The sequence below is a fragment of the Daphnia pulicaria genome, chromosome 12 (genome assembly GCF_021234035.1).
Source record: "Daphnia pulicaria isolate SC F1-1A chromosome 12, SC_F0-13Bv2, whole genome shotgun sequence".
Taxonomy (NCBI): domain Eukaryota; kingdom Metazoa; phylum Arthropoda; class Branchiopoda; order Diplostraca; family Daphniidae; genus Daphnia; species Daphnia pulicaria.
In genome coordinates, this window is record NC_060924.1 from 2928016 (window position 1) to 2943846 (window position 15831).

The 15831-nt window shown below is 38.8% G+C and overlaps 2 protein-coding genes, 1 long non-coding RNA gene and 1 pseudogene across 3 annotated transcripts in view; 3 read left to right on the forward strand and 1 right to left on the reverse strand.

Annotated features, from left to right (window-relative positions):
• LOC124316145 overlaps positions 1–9642 on the forward strand; it is a 411551-nt gene extending 401909 nt beyond the window's left edge. Inside the window, exon 11 of the transcript XR_006911820.1 lies at positions 9487–9642. The gene's annotated coding sequence lies outside the window, so the exon portion shown is untranslated. The remainder of the gene's footprint in view (positions 1–9486) is intronic.
• On the reverse strand, positions 2667–3293 carry LOC124316669. Its single transcript, XR_006911933.1, has 3 exons — positions 3022–3293; positions 2824–2942; positions 2667–2757 (listed from the first exon to the last, which is right to left on the reverse strand). It is a non-coding gene; the product is annotated as an uncharacterized LOC124316669 (long non-coding RNA).
• On the forward strand, positions 6082–8372 carry LOC124316244. The gene is made up of 7 exons (XM_046782070.1): positions 6082–6364; positions 6474–6557; positions 6628–6934; positions 7004–7158; positions 7218–7422; positions 7484–7729; positions 7792–8372. Exons 1-7 carry the CDS (start codon positions 6236–6238, stop codon positions 8271–8273), a joined length of 1608 nt encoding a protein of 535 aa, XP_046638026.1. The 5' UTR covers positions 6082–6235; the 3' UTR covers positions 8274–8372.
• Positions 9643–12514: 2872 nt separating the features above from the next.
• LOC124316219 lies at positions 12515–15667 on the forward strand (annotated as a pseudogene).
• Positions 15668–15831: the final 164 nt, after the last annotated feature.

The following is a 15831-nucleotide window of genomic DNA, read 5'->3' on the forward strand; positions in this document are numbered from 1 at the left end:
TCTTCTATTTGCAGTACAGACCTTTCTTGGCAATTATATCTGTTCGATCACAGAAAAAGGATAATTTTGCCTTCAAGATAAACAATATAACTTGTATGAAAACAATTAAGGATATGAATAGAAGAGTAATAAGTAAAACAAATGAAAAGAGGGGATAGATAAGGATCTTACACTCCGTACAAAGTTTGCTTGTACTTGAAGCATATTCACTGCTTGCCCTTTTGACAGTCGAGGGGAATAGTCCATCTCAATAACAATATTCACATGATGTACTGAGACATGGACTTATAAAACCTAACATTATGTCAAGAAGAAAAATAAAGTTATAAGAGCTTAGTGCATTTGATCATGTTCTTCACGACAGGCAAATGGTAGCTGCAAAAATAAGGATACCATACTTTATCTCACAAACTTGTTGTGTTAAAAGGCTGTGAAATACAAAATGTTTCGCAATTAAGATTATCTGACACTTAAACAGTATTATGCAAATTAAATGAAACCTTGTTTGGAATAACGGTTCAAACCTGAAAATAGCGAAGTATTTTCTTCTCTCCTTTTGACATAGCCTACTAGAAGGCAAAACAACAGTTCAACTACTAGTTTGCGGAGATCAGTAAACCTGGGCCCATAACCTGTTGAGTTTGAATAAAAGAGTTTCACTTGTTGCTGAGTTCCACACACCAGGTTCTTACTGACAGGAGAGACAGAGAGAGAATAATCTAGTAGCGAGCTTGACATAAACAAGAAAAGGGTTGAGGTGGATGCTAAACAGCATCTCATCTGACGGGTGTGGGTTTTGCCGCTCAACAAAAAGAGAGTAGTGATCATTACAAAAGACGGTATGTGTTTATTTTGCTTATTTTCATGTTTTTTTTAATATTATCTTTTGTTTTATTATCCATGCAGGCAGATTTGATCTTCATTTCCCACAGTTCACTTGTGCTGAATGTGGCGAGCAACAATGTGCCAATGAGGCAGATTTTGTCGGAGCTCACGCCTAGCCATCAACAAATTACTAAATTTTTTTTTGGAAGTCTGTAATGCATGAACGAATAATCTATTACATACACATATTTAACTGAACTCTCCAGTTTTTTACGTCAATTTGCTCGAAGGAAGGTTTTGGAGTGCGATAATGGCCGACTCGTTGGATGTCTACTAGGGTAGTCTATTTTCGTTCCCTTATGGTTTTGAGCGTAATTCTGCGTAAATAAAATATGGAAACCCATAGAAGCATCTATCAATATGAGAACTACATCTCGCATGAAATTTAATAAATTCCCGTCAGGGAAATCTGCCGAAAATGAGGCTTAAAGTTTATTTTCTTGGGATTTTAGCCCAAGAAGCTGGATTTTAATTTAATTGAGGGGTTACTAGCTAATCAAAAATAGTTTTAATCAGTGATAAAGATAGAGTATAAGAAGGACAACAACATACTGAAAATTGGGCAACTTTCTTTGGCTTATAAGATACAAATAGGGGTAAAAACGCCAGCCGTAGAGCGCGCGGAAGTAAAAATTCTTTACCCGTTGATTACACATACGTGTGTACATATTATGCTGATTCTGAATGCATATTTCGATTCAGCGTAAAAAGTTGAGATAGAGGTGTAATTTTCATCCATATTGGTGGTCAGCCGCATAAAAGCGTGCGTGAAAATAAAAATTCGTTCGCAGTTAATTACCCATACGTGTGTTCATTTTAGGCTTATTACGACCTGATATTCCGATTCAGGTTAAAAAGTTGACTCTAGGGCGTAATTTTCCTTCATTTTGGCGGTAGCCTGCGGGATTTAATTTTTGCGATCAAACTTTTTTCGGAAAAAAGTCCGCCCTGTTAACGTATGCGAGTTGCTGCGCTTTTTCCCTTAAAAAAAAATGCTCGTAAACTAATAACTCCCGCAGGCTACCGCCAATGTGAGTGAAAATTACACCCTAGACTTAACTTTTTACGCTGAATCGAAATATGCAGTCTGAATCAGCCTAATATGTACACAAGCATGTGTAATCGACGGCCAAAGAATTTTTTCTTCCGCGCTCTCTTAAATTTTTTGTTTTTTACCCCTATTCGTATCTTAAAAACCAAAGAAAGTTTCTCAATTTTCAGTATGTTGTTGTCCTTCTTATTCTCTATCTGTTTCACTTTTTAAAAATATTTTTGATTAGCTATTTATCCCTAAATTTAAATAAAAACCAGCTTCTTGACGGCTAAAATTCCAAGAAAATCATCTTTGAGCCTCATTTTCGGCAGATATCCCTTGCGGGAATTTATTAAAATTTAGGCGAGATGTAGTTCTCTTATAGATATATGCTTTTATCGGTTTGCCACCATTTATTAACCCAGAATTAGACTCAAAACCATAAGGGAACGAAAATAGACTGCCCCAGTAGACATCCGACGAGTCGGTCATTATCGGCACTTCAAACCTTCCTTCGAGCAACTTGAAGTAAAAACACTGGAGAGTTCAGTTTAATATTTGTATGCAATAAATTGGTTCATGCATTAGCCTACAGACTTGCAAAAGAAAATAATAGTAATTTGTTGATGGCTATAGGCGTCCGAATCGCCATCTTCAGTTGCTTCAGTGGCATATCTGAAGTCTCCTTCTTCAAACGCCTCTACGCCCAACAACAATTCGTCCGATAGTTCTTCTTCTTTTTTCCGTAAAACTCATCCATGAAATCTTAACCTTTTGCGAACGAAGATTCAGCGGGCGGAGAAGCGAACAAACATGCCCATCTTGTTTCATCAATGGAACTCTAAATGGAAAGAGAGACAAGATATAAATAAAATATGTAATACGGTGAGCAAAGTAGCTTTTACCTGAACCAAGTGTGTGTCACGGGAATACACCACTATTTAAATGTGGTTGTGTCACGATAACACCCTTCTCATTGAGACGATCAAATTTATCTTTTTCAATACACACCTTCTTTGGGTATCTATAAAAATATAATTTTGGTTGAAATAAACTTTTTAAACTTAACATTACGTCTCTGGATTACCAGTGAATTTAGCTACCTGAGATTTCAGCACCTTCATAATAAAACTTACACCATTTGACACTGCACGAAAAGTGTTTGGTGTTTTCACACAAATCGAAGACCATAGAATGGCAATGATTATTCAATGACACCTGCACATGCTTTCCAGGAAGACTATTTAATCGCTTAGTCTGAGATTGCCAGGATTTCCACCATATGACTTTTTGCCTTTTTGGGATTTTGGGAATTCCGTTCCAAAGTCTATAAACATGTAAGAAAACACCAAGTTAAATACAGCTTGTTTAAAACAGAAATATAGTTGAACAAAAGCAACACTTCTTACATTGACCATGTTAAGATACTTCTTAATTGAGCCTTCCTTGATAGCTCTAGCTCCTGAGGCCAGCTCAGGTTGACCCACAATCCTAGCACTAGATTTCTCCTGGCTTATTCTTACTCGTTGATCGATTATGCGTTGCTTCTCCCGTTGAGCTTCATCGTGCAATTCCTTCGAAAGTTTCAGGCGTAACTACTAACTAATGCCTGCAGAGCTTCTTGCACTGCTCTTTCGTCTAAAGACGTCATCGTTTAAAAAACGTGTTGTCTGCACCAAAACAACTTATTTACTATCGATTCTTAGGAATCGATAGTTGATTATTCACCTAAAAAGGTGACACTAGTGGCCATTCCGGGAACCTCGACTGCTTGTTGCCATAAGGAAAAGTGCAGCCACGATTGTGGACTAAGCAATACATATTGCCCCGCGACCAGCCTGAAATAACTGTGCCAACTTTCGGTACTTGTTCTCACTTCTGCCGCTAGGTTCTCTAGTGTTAGTGGCCCTGAAATCTGGCGCCAAGTTTAACCATTGTGGATAAAGCATCTTGGTTAAAGGGAGTTTTAGTTTAGAAACAAAAAAATTAAGACCATGCTAGTTTGTAATAACGTAACATCAGTTACAATTTATTGATTTGAAAAATAATAATTGTTAATTCTTGATTGTTTTTTTTCGCTTTTGAAATGTAACAACAAACAAAATGCAATAAAAATTATAATTTTTCACAATTTGGACAATTTTCTTGACTTGTGTTGCTTACTTGACTTTTTGGCCACATCCATCTCATTTTTTTCCCACTTAGCTTGAAAGCGAAAACGAAGGACAATGTATTCATAGACTAGAAATGGAATTGTCACACGTTGATGCGTTTCACAGCAAACAGAGTAGAGGGTGAATTTTGACACCTTTTCAATAACCGACTCAAAACACACGATGCAACACGATTTCTCAAAAACACATCACCCTAAGTTAAAGAAAACAATTATGAATTGAAACAACGAAATGGAATTTAGTATCAACAATGGCAGACGCTTTACTTCTGATCATTCGCGCCAAATCTCAGGGCCACTAACACTAGAGAACCTAGCGGCCGAAGTGTAAACAATTTCAGAAAGTTGGCACCACAGTTTTAAGAGGGGGCGCCCTACTGAGTTTGCCCACCTCTCATTATACATCGTGGTTTCACGTTTCGTAAAAACGCCATCTGTATGCGGCGGCATTTTTCCGTGTTGCAATTTGTTCACGGTCAAAAATTATCTTGACTCCACTATCAATGTCCATTTTTAACGAATACAGTACGATTCGGCCAGAAAATATTTGGCCAAATGCAACACAAATTATTTCTCTCGGCTCAGGCTCAGGTATGATTCGGCCGCTGTCCGAATATGTTACACAAAAATGTGTATCTTTCGGCCAGTGGCCAAATTACACATAAAAATTTATATGATTCGACCATCCTTTCTTTTCGGCCAGCACAAGTTTTTTGGCCAAAAAAAATTAATTTCGGGGATGTTGTAAAACCTTGGCGGGAATATCAAATGACACGGACCTACAGCCGAGCAGAGAGCAAACCAAGCGAATTCTTTGCTGTCAAAGGATCGAAAAAGAGGAAGAAATTATTTATTAAGTTGAAATTTTATTGCTCATCAAAATGGTACAACGAGTTTTAATTATACTTGTTATTGAGTTAATCAAATGATTGCTAATGCGAATCACGATGGGAGCACTCGTCAATGTGCACTCGTAAATCGATAATTTCACTTCAATTAAATTTAAACTTTCCTTCACCTGCAGTAATTGTCAGTTCTCTTTTTGGAATACGATTATAAAACGTCAAAAACGCAAAATAAAATAAGTTCAATTTGAGTCAGTAATTGATATCAACTATTTCCCCCCTTTTCCCTGTTTGACCATGTCCGCAGAGTAATCCGCAGAGTAATCCCCGCTTTAGTAAACGTTAGATTGTCTATAGCAAGTTAGCAACGTACAAAAGAAATAACATCAGACCATGAGACTGACATTTAAAAATTCTAATCGAAAACTTGTCTTCTTATTTACAGAGATTATATAAACATAAAAAGTAAAAACCCGTTTATCTCAATTTATCAAGTGTAACCTTTCAGTTACATGCAACAAAGGATCCAACTGTATAAATTGAAACGCACGTCCAGTTTGAAAACACTCGTCTTATTTTCCGAAAACTAAAGAATGAGAATAAAATTATTCAAACTAACTTGGTTTGTGTCACTTTGGCCGTCTGGTATCTCTTGAATGGTGTAACTGGATTGAAGTGGATGTAACGAATTCTCATCAATGCCAGCCTTGAAGCAAACTAAGAAATAACAAGAATCAAAATTTTTATAAACAAAATTTTATACATGTGATCGTTCTTCCCCCCCCCCCCTCCCTTTTCTTACAAAAATACACAAAAACAACAACAGACAACAACATAAAGGACAGAAGGAGCGCCAACCTATTTCTTCTGCATACAGAATTACAGATGCTAGGCCACTATGGCTCTGTTTTTGTTTACGAGTCTTTTTTTCCTTTAAACTTATTGCAGTTCATTTGAGTCAATAATTGATATCTATTTGTTTTTGTTTTTGTTTTTCTGTTTCTTTCTGTGTTCGGCCAGTCCGCAAGTTAATCCCCTTGTTCAACAAAAGGGAAGATATGTGTTCATAGCCACGTACAAAAACAAATAACACAATGACATTAAAAGTCTGACATCTAAAAATTCTAATCGAAAACTTATCTTCTTATTTACAGACACAAAGACCTGTTGTTCTCAATATATCAAGTGTAACCTTTAAGTTGGACGCAACAACAACAGGTCCACTGGTCCAACTGTATAAATTGAAACGCACGTCCAGTTGGAAAACACAGTCTCATTATAATTTCGAATAACAAAAGAATGGCACATTTTTCTGTAGTTTCACTCACCCAAGTTGTTTTGCTGTTGGTTTTCATCTGCTGGACGACGAGTTCGACTGGCGCTGCCTTTTCATTGGAGGAAGAATTCCTACAATTAAAGGAAAATTATGTGAGAATTAATAAAAATTTTCCTTTTCATCACGCGATGCTTCTGTTGTTAACAATTAAATAATTTGTTATTTTTGATATCTTATTGATTTTATTCCATTTGTCAATAGATTCAAATGAAACAACTCTTTGAATCAACAACGATTGAACTGCAGGACAAAGTGACACAACTGGAGGCGCAACTTGAACTAAATGTAAGTCTACTGTTGTTAATTTAATTCAGAGTTTCACTGTGGGTAAACATTTTTCACTTTTCTATGACAGAATGAACAAAGACAAGATTTGGCATTGAGAGTAAAACAAGTAGAGGAAAAAAATGTCCAACTGGAAGTCAAAATTCAGGACCAAGACAGAATTCTAATTTCCTTATTGGAAGTTTCCACTGATTCAAAATTATTTCAAAATAATAATAAAATTGCAATTCGATCAACTGGAAGGAGCGGAATCCCAAGGACATGCCAAAAACTTCATGTGGCCGATCCTTCACTTCCATCCGGAATGCACTGGATCGATCCGGACGGAGAAGGTGTCGGCGATGACCCAATTTACGTTTACTGCGACATGACATCAGGTTTAATAGTTACATTTCCAATTATTAAAGAAAAATATGATCTGATTCATTTTCTTTCCATTAAAACAGGATCGACCTCAATTCTACACGATAGTGAATCTTCTTTAAATGTCGGTCAATGCGCCGAGGCCGGGTGTTATTCCCGTTCCATCAACTACAATTCGTCAATCGGACAAATAAAAGCTTTGATGGAATTATCCACTGAATGCCATCAGTCGATTAGAGTCAGTTTCAGTTCATAATTTTAATTCTCAACGTTTTTAATTCTTAATTCTATTATTAGTACGATTGCAACTTTGCCCCGTTCGAGTTAAATGGTGTCGCCTATTCCTGGTGGAACGACAGAGAAGAAAATTCACAATACTTTTGGGCCGGAAATAACACGGACGGAGTTCACACCTGCCAGTGCGGAATTGATGCAAATTGCATCGATCCTGCGGCGAAATGCAATTGCGATGCTCTTGCACCACTTCAATTAGTCGACGACGGTGTGTTACGGTTCACACGTTTGTATAGAATTAAAATGAATAAAATTAATTTTGTTTACAGGTGTCATTACTGACAAAAATGTTCTGCCCATCACTCGATTGAATTTCGGACGAACTCAACTGGAAACTTCATCCGGCGTCCACACCCTCGGCCGACTCGTTTGCACAGCGAATTTAGGTTTGATTCCAAAGTCGTGCCAAGATTTGTGGTTAATTGGCCACACCCTGAACGGATTTTATTCCGTCATGGGATCGGCGAAAATGGAATCCGTTTACTGCGACTTCACTAAACTACCGGACGATGCGGGTAAATTTTTTAGATTCTCACCAATTATTCATTTGCAATTATTATCTATTTTTTATGAAAAGGTTTCCAGAAATGGATCGGATACGCCGACGTCAAATCGGCACCCGTCTATTTCTACGTCCAGAGATATAATGATTTTAACAAAACAACAACTCCGCTTCCGTTCGATGTGGCGCTGGTGAACGAGGGAAACGCCATGAATTTGGCATCGGGGATATTCACGGCCCCGCGACCGGGAATTTATTTTTTCTCATTCACAGCAGTTGGGGTTCTTAAATCTTCGTCGTTTTGGGTTAATTTTTTTTCTCGTCTTTATTTGAACGGGAATATAATCGGGTCGGGTTTTGTTTACGAGGGTAACTACCCCGTTAATCAATATAGTCCTGTGACACTCCAGTCGACGCTCAACTTGAAAAAAGGCGATCAAGTATGGGTGCAGATTGATTATTCTGGTTCATTCTCGTATTTGCTTGACAATGGTCAAAACCATTTTACCCATTTCACGGGTTTCATGTTGGAGGAGAAAATTGCGATGTCCCTTTGAGGTTCAACTTCATCGGCGACATGAAACATTTTTGACTATTTTTGTTTAATATCTTTTTGTTTAATGTTTCATGCAGTGTTCTGCCGAATAAAGTTCTTTCGAATAAAAAACGTATTCTGAATAAGAATACGAATAAAATCTTATTCTTTATTTCGAATAAATTTTTATCCAATTTATTCTTATTCTTTATTCTCGAATAATTGTTAGCTTTATTTTATTCTTATTCTTTATTCGATTATCCAAAATTTAAATAAAAAAGGCGAATAAAAAATAAAGTTCTTTCAAGTTTAAAATTTCATATTTCCGCTAGCCGTTCCTCTTTTGTTTTGAGTTATTTTTTTCCGTTTAGCCATTGAAAATAGTCATGAGGCCAATAATTGTCTCACGCTAAGCATGGTGTACACCATGCGCTAAGCAGCAAGTACGGCAGTAAGCACACTAGTGAATTAGTGATATTATACTTGAAGAACCGGGAAGAACTTAAAGTATAAAACTAAGCTGTTACGTATCAAACGTTGTGTATCAAATTTTGCTACTGGAAATTAGGCATTTTGGTAATAAATTATCAAGTATTGCCATTTAATTTATTATTGAATACTAATACAATAGGGCTACTTGAATGGAGCAGTCTAACATCCACGTTTCCATCAAATTTGTGTCCAAAATGGCCCGCGTTTTAAAGCGTTTTAAAGATGCTGTACGCTGATTGGCCATTTTGGACAAAAAATTGATGGCAACGCAGGATATTAGACTGCTCCATTTTGAATATGTGTGAGTGTAAGACAGGTGTCAGGTGTGAGCTGTTCAGATCAAATCAATCAATCAACAAAAGCGTTTAATTTAATTCGGTCTTGTATCAATATTTTTTATTTTTTCTGTTTGTTTTCATGAATCTGACTTCAGTAGTTTTGACTTTTGAAGTTGTTTGATTTGATTGGACTGGTGATGTGTCAGATAAATAAAGAAATCACTTAAACTGTTAAACAAGGCCTAATTTAAAGTAATTATTTACTATTAATGGTTTTTTTTAATAATTTTATGTTTCAAAAATCAAAATATCATCCTTAAATTTCGCAAATTATGAGCATTTATTTTATTCGAAATACGAATAAAAATAAATTTTATTCTTTATTCTTATTCTTTATTCGATCACATTTTCATTTTATTCATATTCATATTTAAATATATCTATACCTTATTCGGCAGAACACTGGTTTCATGTCGACACGCAATTTTGGGGAAGGAAATTTTATGGGGGAAGGGGAAATAATTCATTCGACTCTAATTTATTTAGGGGTAGGAATTTATGTACCAAAGTTAAACTGTGGATGCAATCACACTTACTGAATACACACACCAAGTTTCAAAATTCTATCTGAAAAACTCTAGACTTTACAACAACTTGATCTCGGTCGTCGGGGCGAACCCTACCGGCTTCTTGGGGGACAATAGAAAGTGGTAGGGTTCGCCCCGACGACCGTAGGCACGGTAGCGCTCGTGGTGGCGAAGGGCTACAACACACTGTAAATACGTCCTAGACTGCTAGCGCCCTGAAGTGAATTTTGTGTTCCATTTGAAGTTCTTTTTTCTAGTTTAAAATCAGTTTGAGTTAGATTGTCTTAATGGTATTTGTAAGTAATCAAAACAATCATCATAATCCTGAAGGAGTGGGTTCAGAAAATGTCAACATGGATACATACAGACTTAGAGACTGTTGCAGCCCAAACAGAATGTTTGGAATTTTAGAGAGTTGTTTTATCCTGTTTACTACCTGTATTGCAAGTATTACATAATTCTTTTATTGTTTAAATTGCTACATTAATACTTTTCTTACAGGACAAGTCAAGGAAGGATAAATAATCCTACGAAGAAGACGACACCAAGGCCTTGTTGAATTCACGAGTAATATCAAGGAATACAAAGGAACTTACAGCTCTTAGCACACATTTCTTCACAGTATTGTAAGTATGAGAAGTCAGAGATATTTAAAATACTGGGTGTGACTAAAATGCGCGTGCGAGCGCGCGTTGCGCGGCTACTAATATGCGCGTGCGCGTAAAAAACTAAAATGCGCGTCAAAATTTTCCGGAATTTTGCGCGCGACCACTCTAAAATGCGCACAGGACGAAGGGAAAATGCGCGTAAAAACACTAAAATGCGCGCATGGCAAGAGGAAAATGCGCGCCTCAACACTATAATGCGCGCGAAGTGGGGAAAGGGATATGCGCGCAACAAGCAGCCGACAACAGATTTTGTTACTTGGTATTGTCAACTGCCTGTTGCTAAATATGATTCTTTTAAAGGATTCATTTAGGTATTTCAATGTAAGGGAGAATCACAATTACCATCCCTGAGGTATATTTATATACGAAGGTCCTTAACAATATAGGGTGTGGGGTATAGGGGGTAGGGTAGTAGTAGCTAGAAGTGAAATTCAGAGGGTTTAATGTCCATTAAGTAATCCTTTATACGTTTCTGCCCTGAATGACCAATCGTCACCAAATTTTGTACATAATTCTGTCAAAATTTGATACATTGCGTAACGGGGTTTTCATTTGTTTTTATTACTGTTTTAAAAATTTAATTTGCGTATTTGTTACTTAGCTGGTTGCCGAATCCTAGGCAGTGAATTCGCTTTTGTTTGCTTAACCTTCCAACTGTCAGTGCAGTGAGTGCTCAGCAGTGTAAACAAAAATAAAAAAAGTTTGAATCTTCCCTAACAAGACAAGTTTTCATGATATGATATTGATATTTTGATGGTATTTGATTTGATTTTTATTGTTCTTGTTCGAATCCGATCCCTTGCTTCGCGCGCGAGTTTCCCGATAGGGCATTTTTTCACGTGGTTGAGGTTTTTTTGGGGGGGAATTTGAAACCGTATGATGGGTATTTTCGAATTTCTCGGCAAGGCTTTACTTAAGATATAAGCAGCAACAAAGCATTGGCCGCTTCTTTGGACGCATCTGTTACTGATGCAAGCAGTTTATTTTAGCAGTATAACAGTTGCTCAAGTAGATTTCTATCATTACGGTTTGGCTGCTCCAATCTACACTCATTTCACATCCCCTATTCGAAGGTTTGTTCGATTCGCAGGTTATGGTTTACGAAGTGATGGTAGAACAATGCTCGATTATCGCCCTATAATTCTTGAAAGTTGAAACTAGATTAGTTTCAAATGCCAGTGGATCGGCAAGGCTGAGACTTGCAAACTCTGATATTCTTGTTGGAGTTAAAATAGAGCTAGCCTCCCCTTTACCTGATAAGCCCCAAGAAGGAAGGCTGGAGTTCTTTGTGGATGGGTCTGTTTCAACAATTTAAATATAAATAGAATTTAAAAATTGAAAATATGTAGATGTCTATTGGAGGGTTTAATTTGATTGCGTGCATGGCAATCTTGGTGTCATTATTAATTCCCAGGCTTATTTTCCCGTAGGGATTCTAGTCACAGTCGAAGGAGGCTCAGTTTCCACACGCCACCGCTACGATACAAATCGCTATTCAAACGTACGAAAAAAGGTTGTATTCTTCAACACGAAACGTACGGAAATGTTACGCAAAATGCCTTCACTTTTTATAGACATAGACGAGTAACCTGAGCCCCGTTTGAATCCGGGGAATTTTGGTCTAGCGTAAAGTTGGACTGTTTTGCTTTTCGCTTTTCTGTAGCACGATCTGCCCGTAAAAGAATTTATCGTGAGAAATCTGCCCAGTACCTTACTTGAAGATTTCGTCATCACGGCGAGACATCTGGTGGTGATGCTGGTTGTTACGTCATCAAAGATTGCGTCATCACGGCGACGACATCTGGTGGTGATGGGCATGTTGGGGCATGTTCCATTTTGGGGGAGGAGCCTGTGTTGACACAGACACAGGCTCCTCCCCCAAAAATGTCCGTGACAGACACAGGCTCCTCCCCCAAAAGCTTGCTGTTTTATTATATATGGATTGCTCGCAGAAATCTCTTTCAGATAGATGTAATTTCCAGGGGTATCTGTGTTTTTACACAGCGTTTTCCCTGTAAAATCGCAGTCGCCAAAAACGCGCCACTAGCTTTCGATGGCCACCGCTATTCCCGCCAAAGACGCACTAATCTTTATTTTATGCCGCTAGATGCGCCACATTGGGGCTCATTTTCCCGGCTTGAAGCGCGTCAACCCAAGAAGCTAGTTTCCAGGCCTACTAGAAGTGAGTTCGGTAGTAGTTTTAAGTTTAACGACTGTCCGGCGGCCTTATACATACATGTAGATCCAAAAAAGCGTCCGGTTTGTTTGTTTACGTTTGAACATGGTTTGAATGTTATTAAACTTAAACTTAAAATAAAAAATAACAATAAAATAAAATAAAACAATTAAAATAATAAAATAACAACAACATATCTTCTAAAGCAAAGTAAGTTTTCCTATGTGTTTAGACAAACAAATTGGTTATTTACACATTTTTTGGTATGCCTCAAGTCCATATAGATATGTAGAATTTCAATTTTTGAGTGTGATCTACAACAATTGACAAACATTTCTTACTGAAATATTTCTTTTTCCTTTTTAGATGCCTGGAGAAGTTCAAATGGAAGACGAAGCTGAGACTTTCACATTCCAGGCCAAGATTGCTCAGCTTATGAGCTTGATTATCAACACCTTCTATAGTCGATCTCCAACTCCTCAAATGCCCTAGACAAGATCCGTTATGAATCCCTGACTGACTCAAGCAAGTTGGACAGCGGCAAGGATCTTGAAATCAAGATTGTCCTCAACAAGAATGCTGACTCACTCTCGACATCAACGCATGATGTCCACAAGAGCATCAAACGGTAAAGTCACTGTAGGGGAGCGCATGGATCCTTACAGTGACTCGTGGAACAGCTCCAGGTTGGATGATTCGACTACAACGACGTTGAGTAGTGTCAACTCGACGCTGGAGGACTTGGTGAGACAACAACAACAACCCAAATCGGTACAACAAAACTTGAATTCGTGATTTTATTAAAATTCTTACAAAAATAAATGTAATTCGCCCTTATAGTTAACTACGGCAACTGATTCGGACATGGAGTCCAAGTTTTCGGCCAAGGTTCTGGTAATGCTGCCCGTCTTCCGCTTCCTGCAGTTGCTGTGTGAGAATCACAATCGAGACCTGCAGAACTTTTTGCGGGCCCAGTCCAACAAAAACAGTTACAATTTAGTGTCAGAGACACTCATGTTCATCGACTGCATTTGCGGATCGACGACGGGCGAACTGGGTCTGCTCGGCCTCTACATTAATAAGCACAACGTCACCCTCATCAACCAAACACTGGAAACATTGACGGAATAGTGCCAAGGACCTTGTCACGAAAACCAAAACTGCATCGCCACTCACGAGTCGAATGGACTGGACATCATCAAGGCTCTTCTTCTTACCGACATCAATCCATTAGGTAACAATTTCCTTTCATTCCATTTGATTCTAATAATTATTGTATCAATTATTTAGGGCAACGGAGAATGGATCTTGTTTTAGAGTTGAAAAACAACGCCTCCAAGTTGTTGCTGGCCGTCATGGAGAGTCGTGGCGAAAGCGAGAACGCGGAAAGGATCCTGTACAATATGAATCCTCGCCAATTGGTGGACGTTGCCTGCAAAGCCTATCACCAAAAGTTGGTCGGTGGAGAAGAGGCGGCCAGTCCCAAAGAAGTCGGCCAGAACATTTACATTTTGTGCCACCAATTGGCGCAGCACAACAAAGAATTGGCCGCCCTGATGAAACCGCCGCCAGTGGACGGAGTTAGCGGTGATGCGGCCCTGCAGTGCTACGCCGATCACACGGCGCAAATCGAAATTGTCCGTCACGACCGGACGATGGAGCAGATTGTCTTCCCCATTCCGGAAATGTGCGAGTATTTGACCAACGACACGAAAGTGCGCGTCTTCCACACGGCGGAGCGCGACGACCAGGGATCGAAAGTGGCCGCCTTCTTCGAAGGAGTCGACGACATGTTTGACGAGATGAAATGGCAGAAGAAATTGCGCGGACAGCCGTTCCTCTTTTGGGTCAGCTCGCACATGTCCATCTGGAGTCAAATCCTCTTCAATTTGGCCGTCATTATCAACTTGATTGTCGCCTTCTTTTACCCGTTTGACACTGACGGACCGGCTCCTGATCCTGGCACTCACCTCTCAGGTCTGCCCAACTTGGAATAGTAACTCCCATTTCCATCTTTTCAACGATCTTTTCCATTTATTAATTCAGGTCTCATCTGGTCCGTCATGCTCCTATCCGTCGCTGTGGCCATCACGTTAGCCAAACCGTCGGGTATCAGGACTCTCGTCATGACAGTCATCCTCCGGCTTATTTGCTCAGCCGGCCCTCAACCCACACTGATGCTCCTTGGCACCGCCGCGGTAGTGTTGAAGGGCGTCCATCTGCTGAGCATCATGGGCAACGCCAGGACATTCCAGCGGAGCGTCAGACAAATCTGCACGGACACGAAGATTGTCTACCACGTCGTTTACCTCATCTTTTGCTTCCTCGGACTCAGCACCCATCCGTTCTTCTTCTCCGTCCTTTTGTTTGACGTCGTCTACCGCAACACAAACTCAGTTTCTCTCAATTGTTCTTATTTCAGCGTTTTTGTGAACTGGAATGAGGGTATTCATATGATAAAACTAGTCTTATTGTCTTAAAATCATGGCTTTACTACCCTCATTCTTGGCATTGTAGAACTACGTGTTACGAGTTGGAATTTAATACAACCAATCGCGGTTTGCTATATAAAAACCTTGGTTCGATTTCTCTCCATACCCTTGCTTGTGACAGCTATCCAACGACACCGAGTTTCGAATAGAAAAGCGGTACATAGAGCTTAACATTTCGGTCATGAGAAATGATTTTAGAAAAATGATGACGAATGGAATTGGTTATCCGTGGAGGATAATCCGCTGAATAGATCCGCGGAGTTGGTTGCATAAATTTACTTAGAATGCTTCGTAAGAAATTCACTAGGCTACTCAACTAAGTTGATCCATAAATCACACTTCGCTAATCTATAAGTGAGTTGAAGAAAATTCTGCCCTCTCTTCATTAGAAAACAAAATGTGTTGCCTAGATAGTCCGGCTTTAAAGTTGCATTAAATGGCTTCAATTCCAACATGATAGGGATCCAAATGATACAAGTTGTGAAAATGGTCAAAAGGTAACCGAAAAAAAAAATAGTTAGGCGTGCTCCTGGATTACAGTTACACCCCAAAATGATGTTTATAATAAGCGCCGAGCAATCACCCTACATTGCGCGAAAAAATACTTAACCTATATATAACCTTTCTCCGAACCCCCAAAAATTTATTATGCACACTCCCTCATTTAAGTTAAACCCCAAAAGTCCCAGAGGGAAACTGGCGACGCTAGGCGCGAGGCACAATTTGCAGTGCCTGCAGATATTATCCCGTTATCGTCTAATAGCGGGAAAGATATTTTGAAATCTGCTATTTCTGACTCCGTCAAATCCAATTTTATGGATTTGCACAAACTTCCTACTGATGTTGCCGCAATCGATTACGAAGTTGATCTGTTGAAGGGAATATTC

What these genes read in the sequence shown, in the direction of transcription:
- LOC124316244 (XM_046782070.1), top strand. Translation starts at nt 6,236, where the DNA reads ATGGCACATTTTTCTGTAGTTTCACTCACCCAAGTTGTTTTGCTGTTG. An exon ending in TACAATTAAAGGAAAATTAT is followed by an intron (nt 6,365 to 6,473) that starts GTGAGAATTAAT and finishes ATTTGTCAATAG; the next exon opens with ATTCAAATGAAACAACTCTT. An exon ending in TAAACTACCGGACGATGCGG is followed by an intron (nt 7,730 to 7,791) that starts GTAAATTTTTTA and finishes TTTTATGAAAAG; the next exon opens with GTTTCCAGAAATGGATCGGA.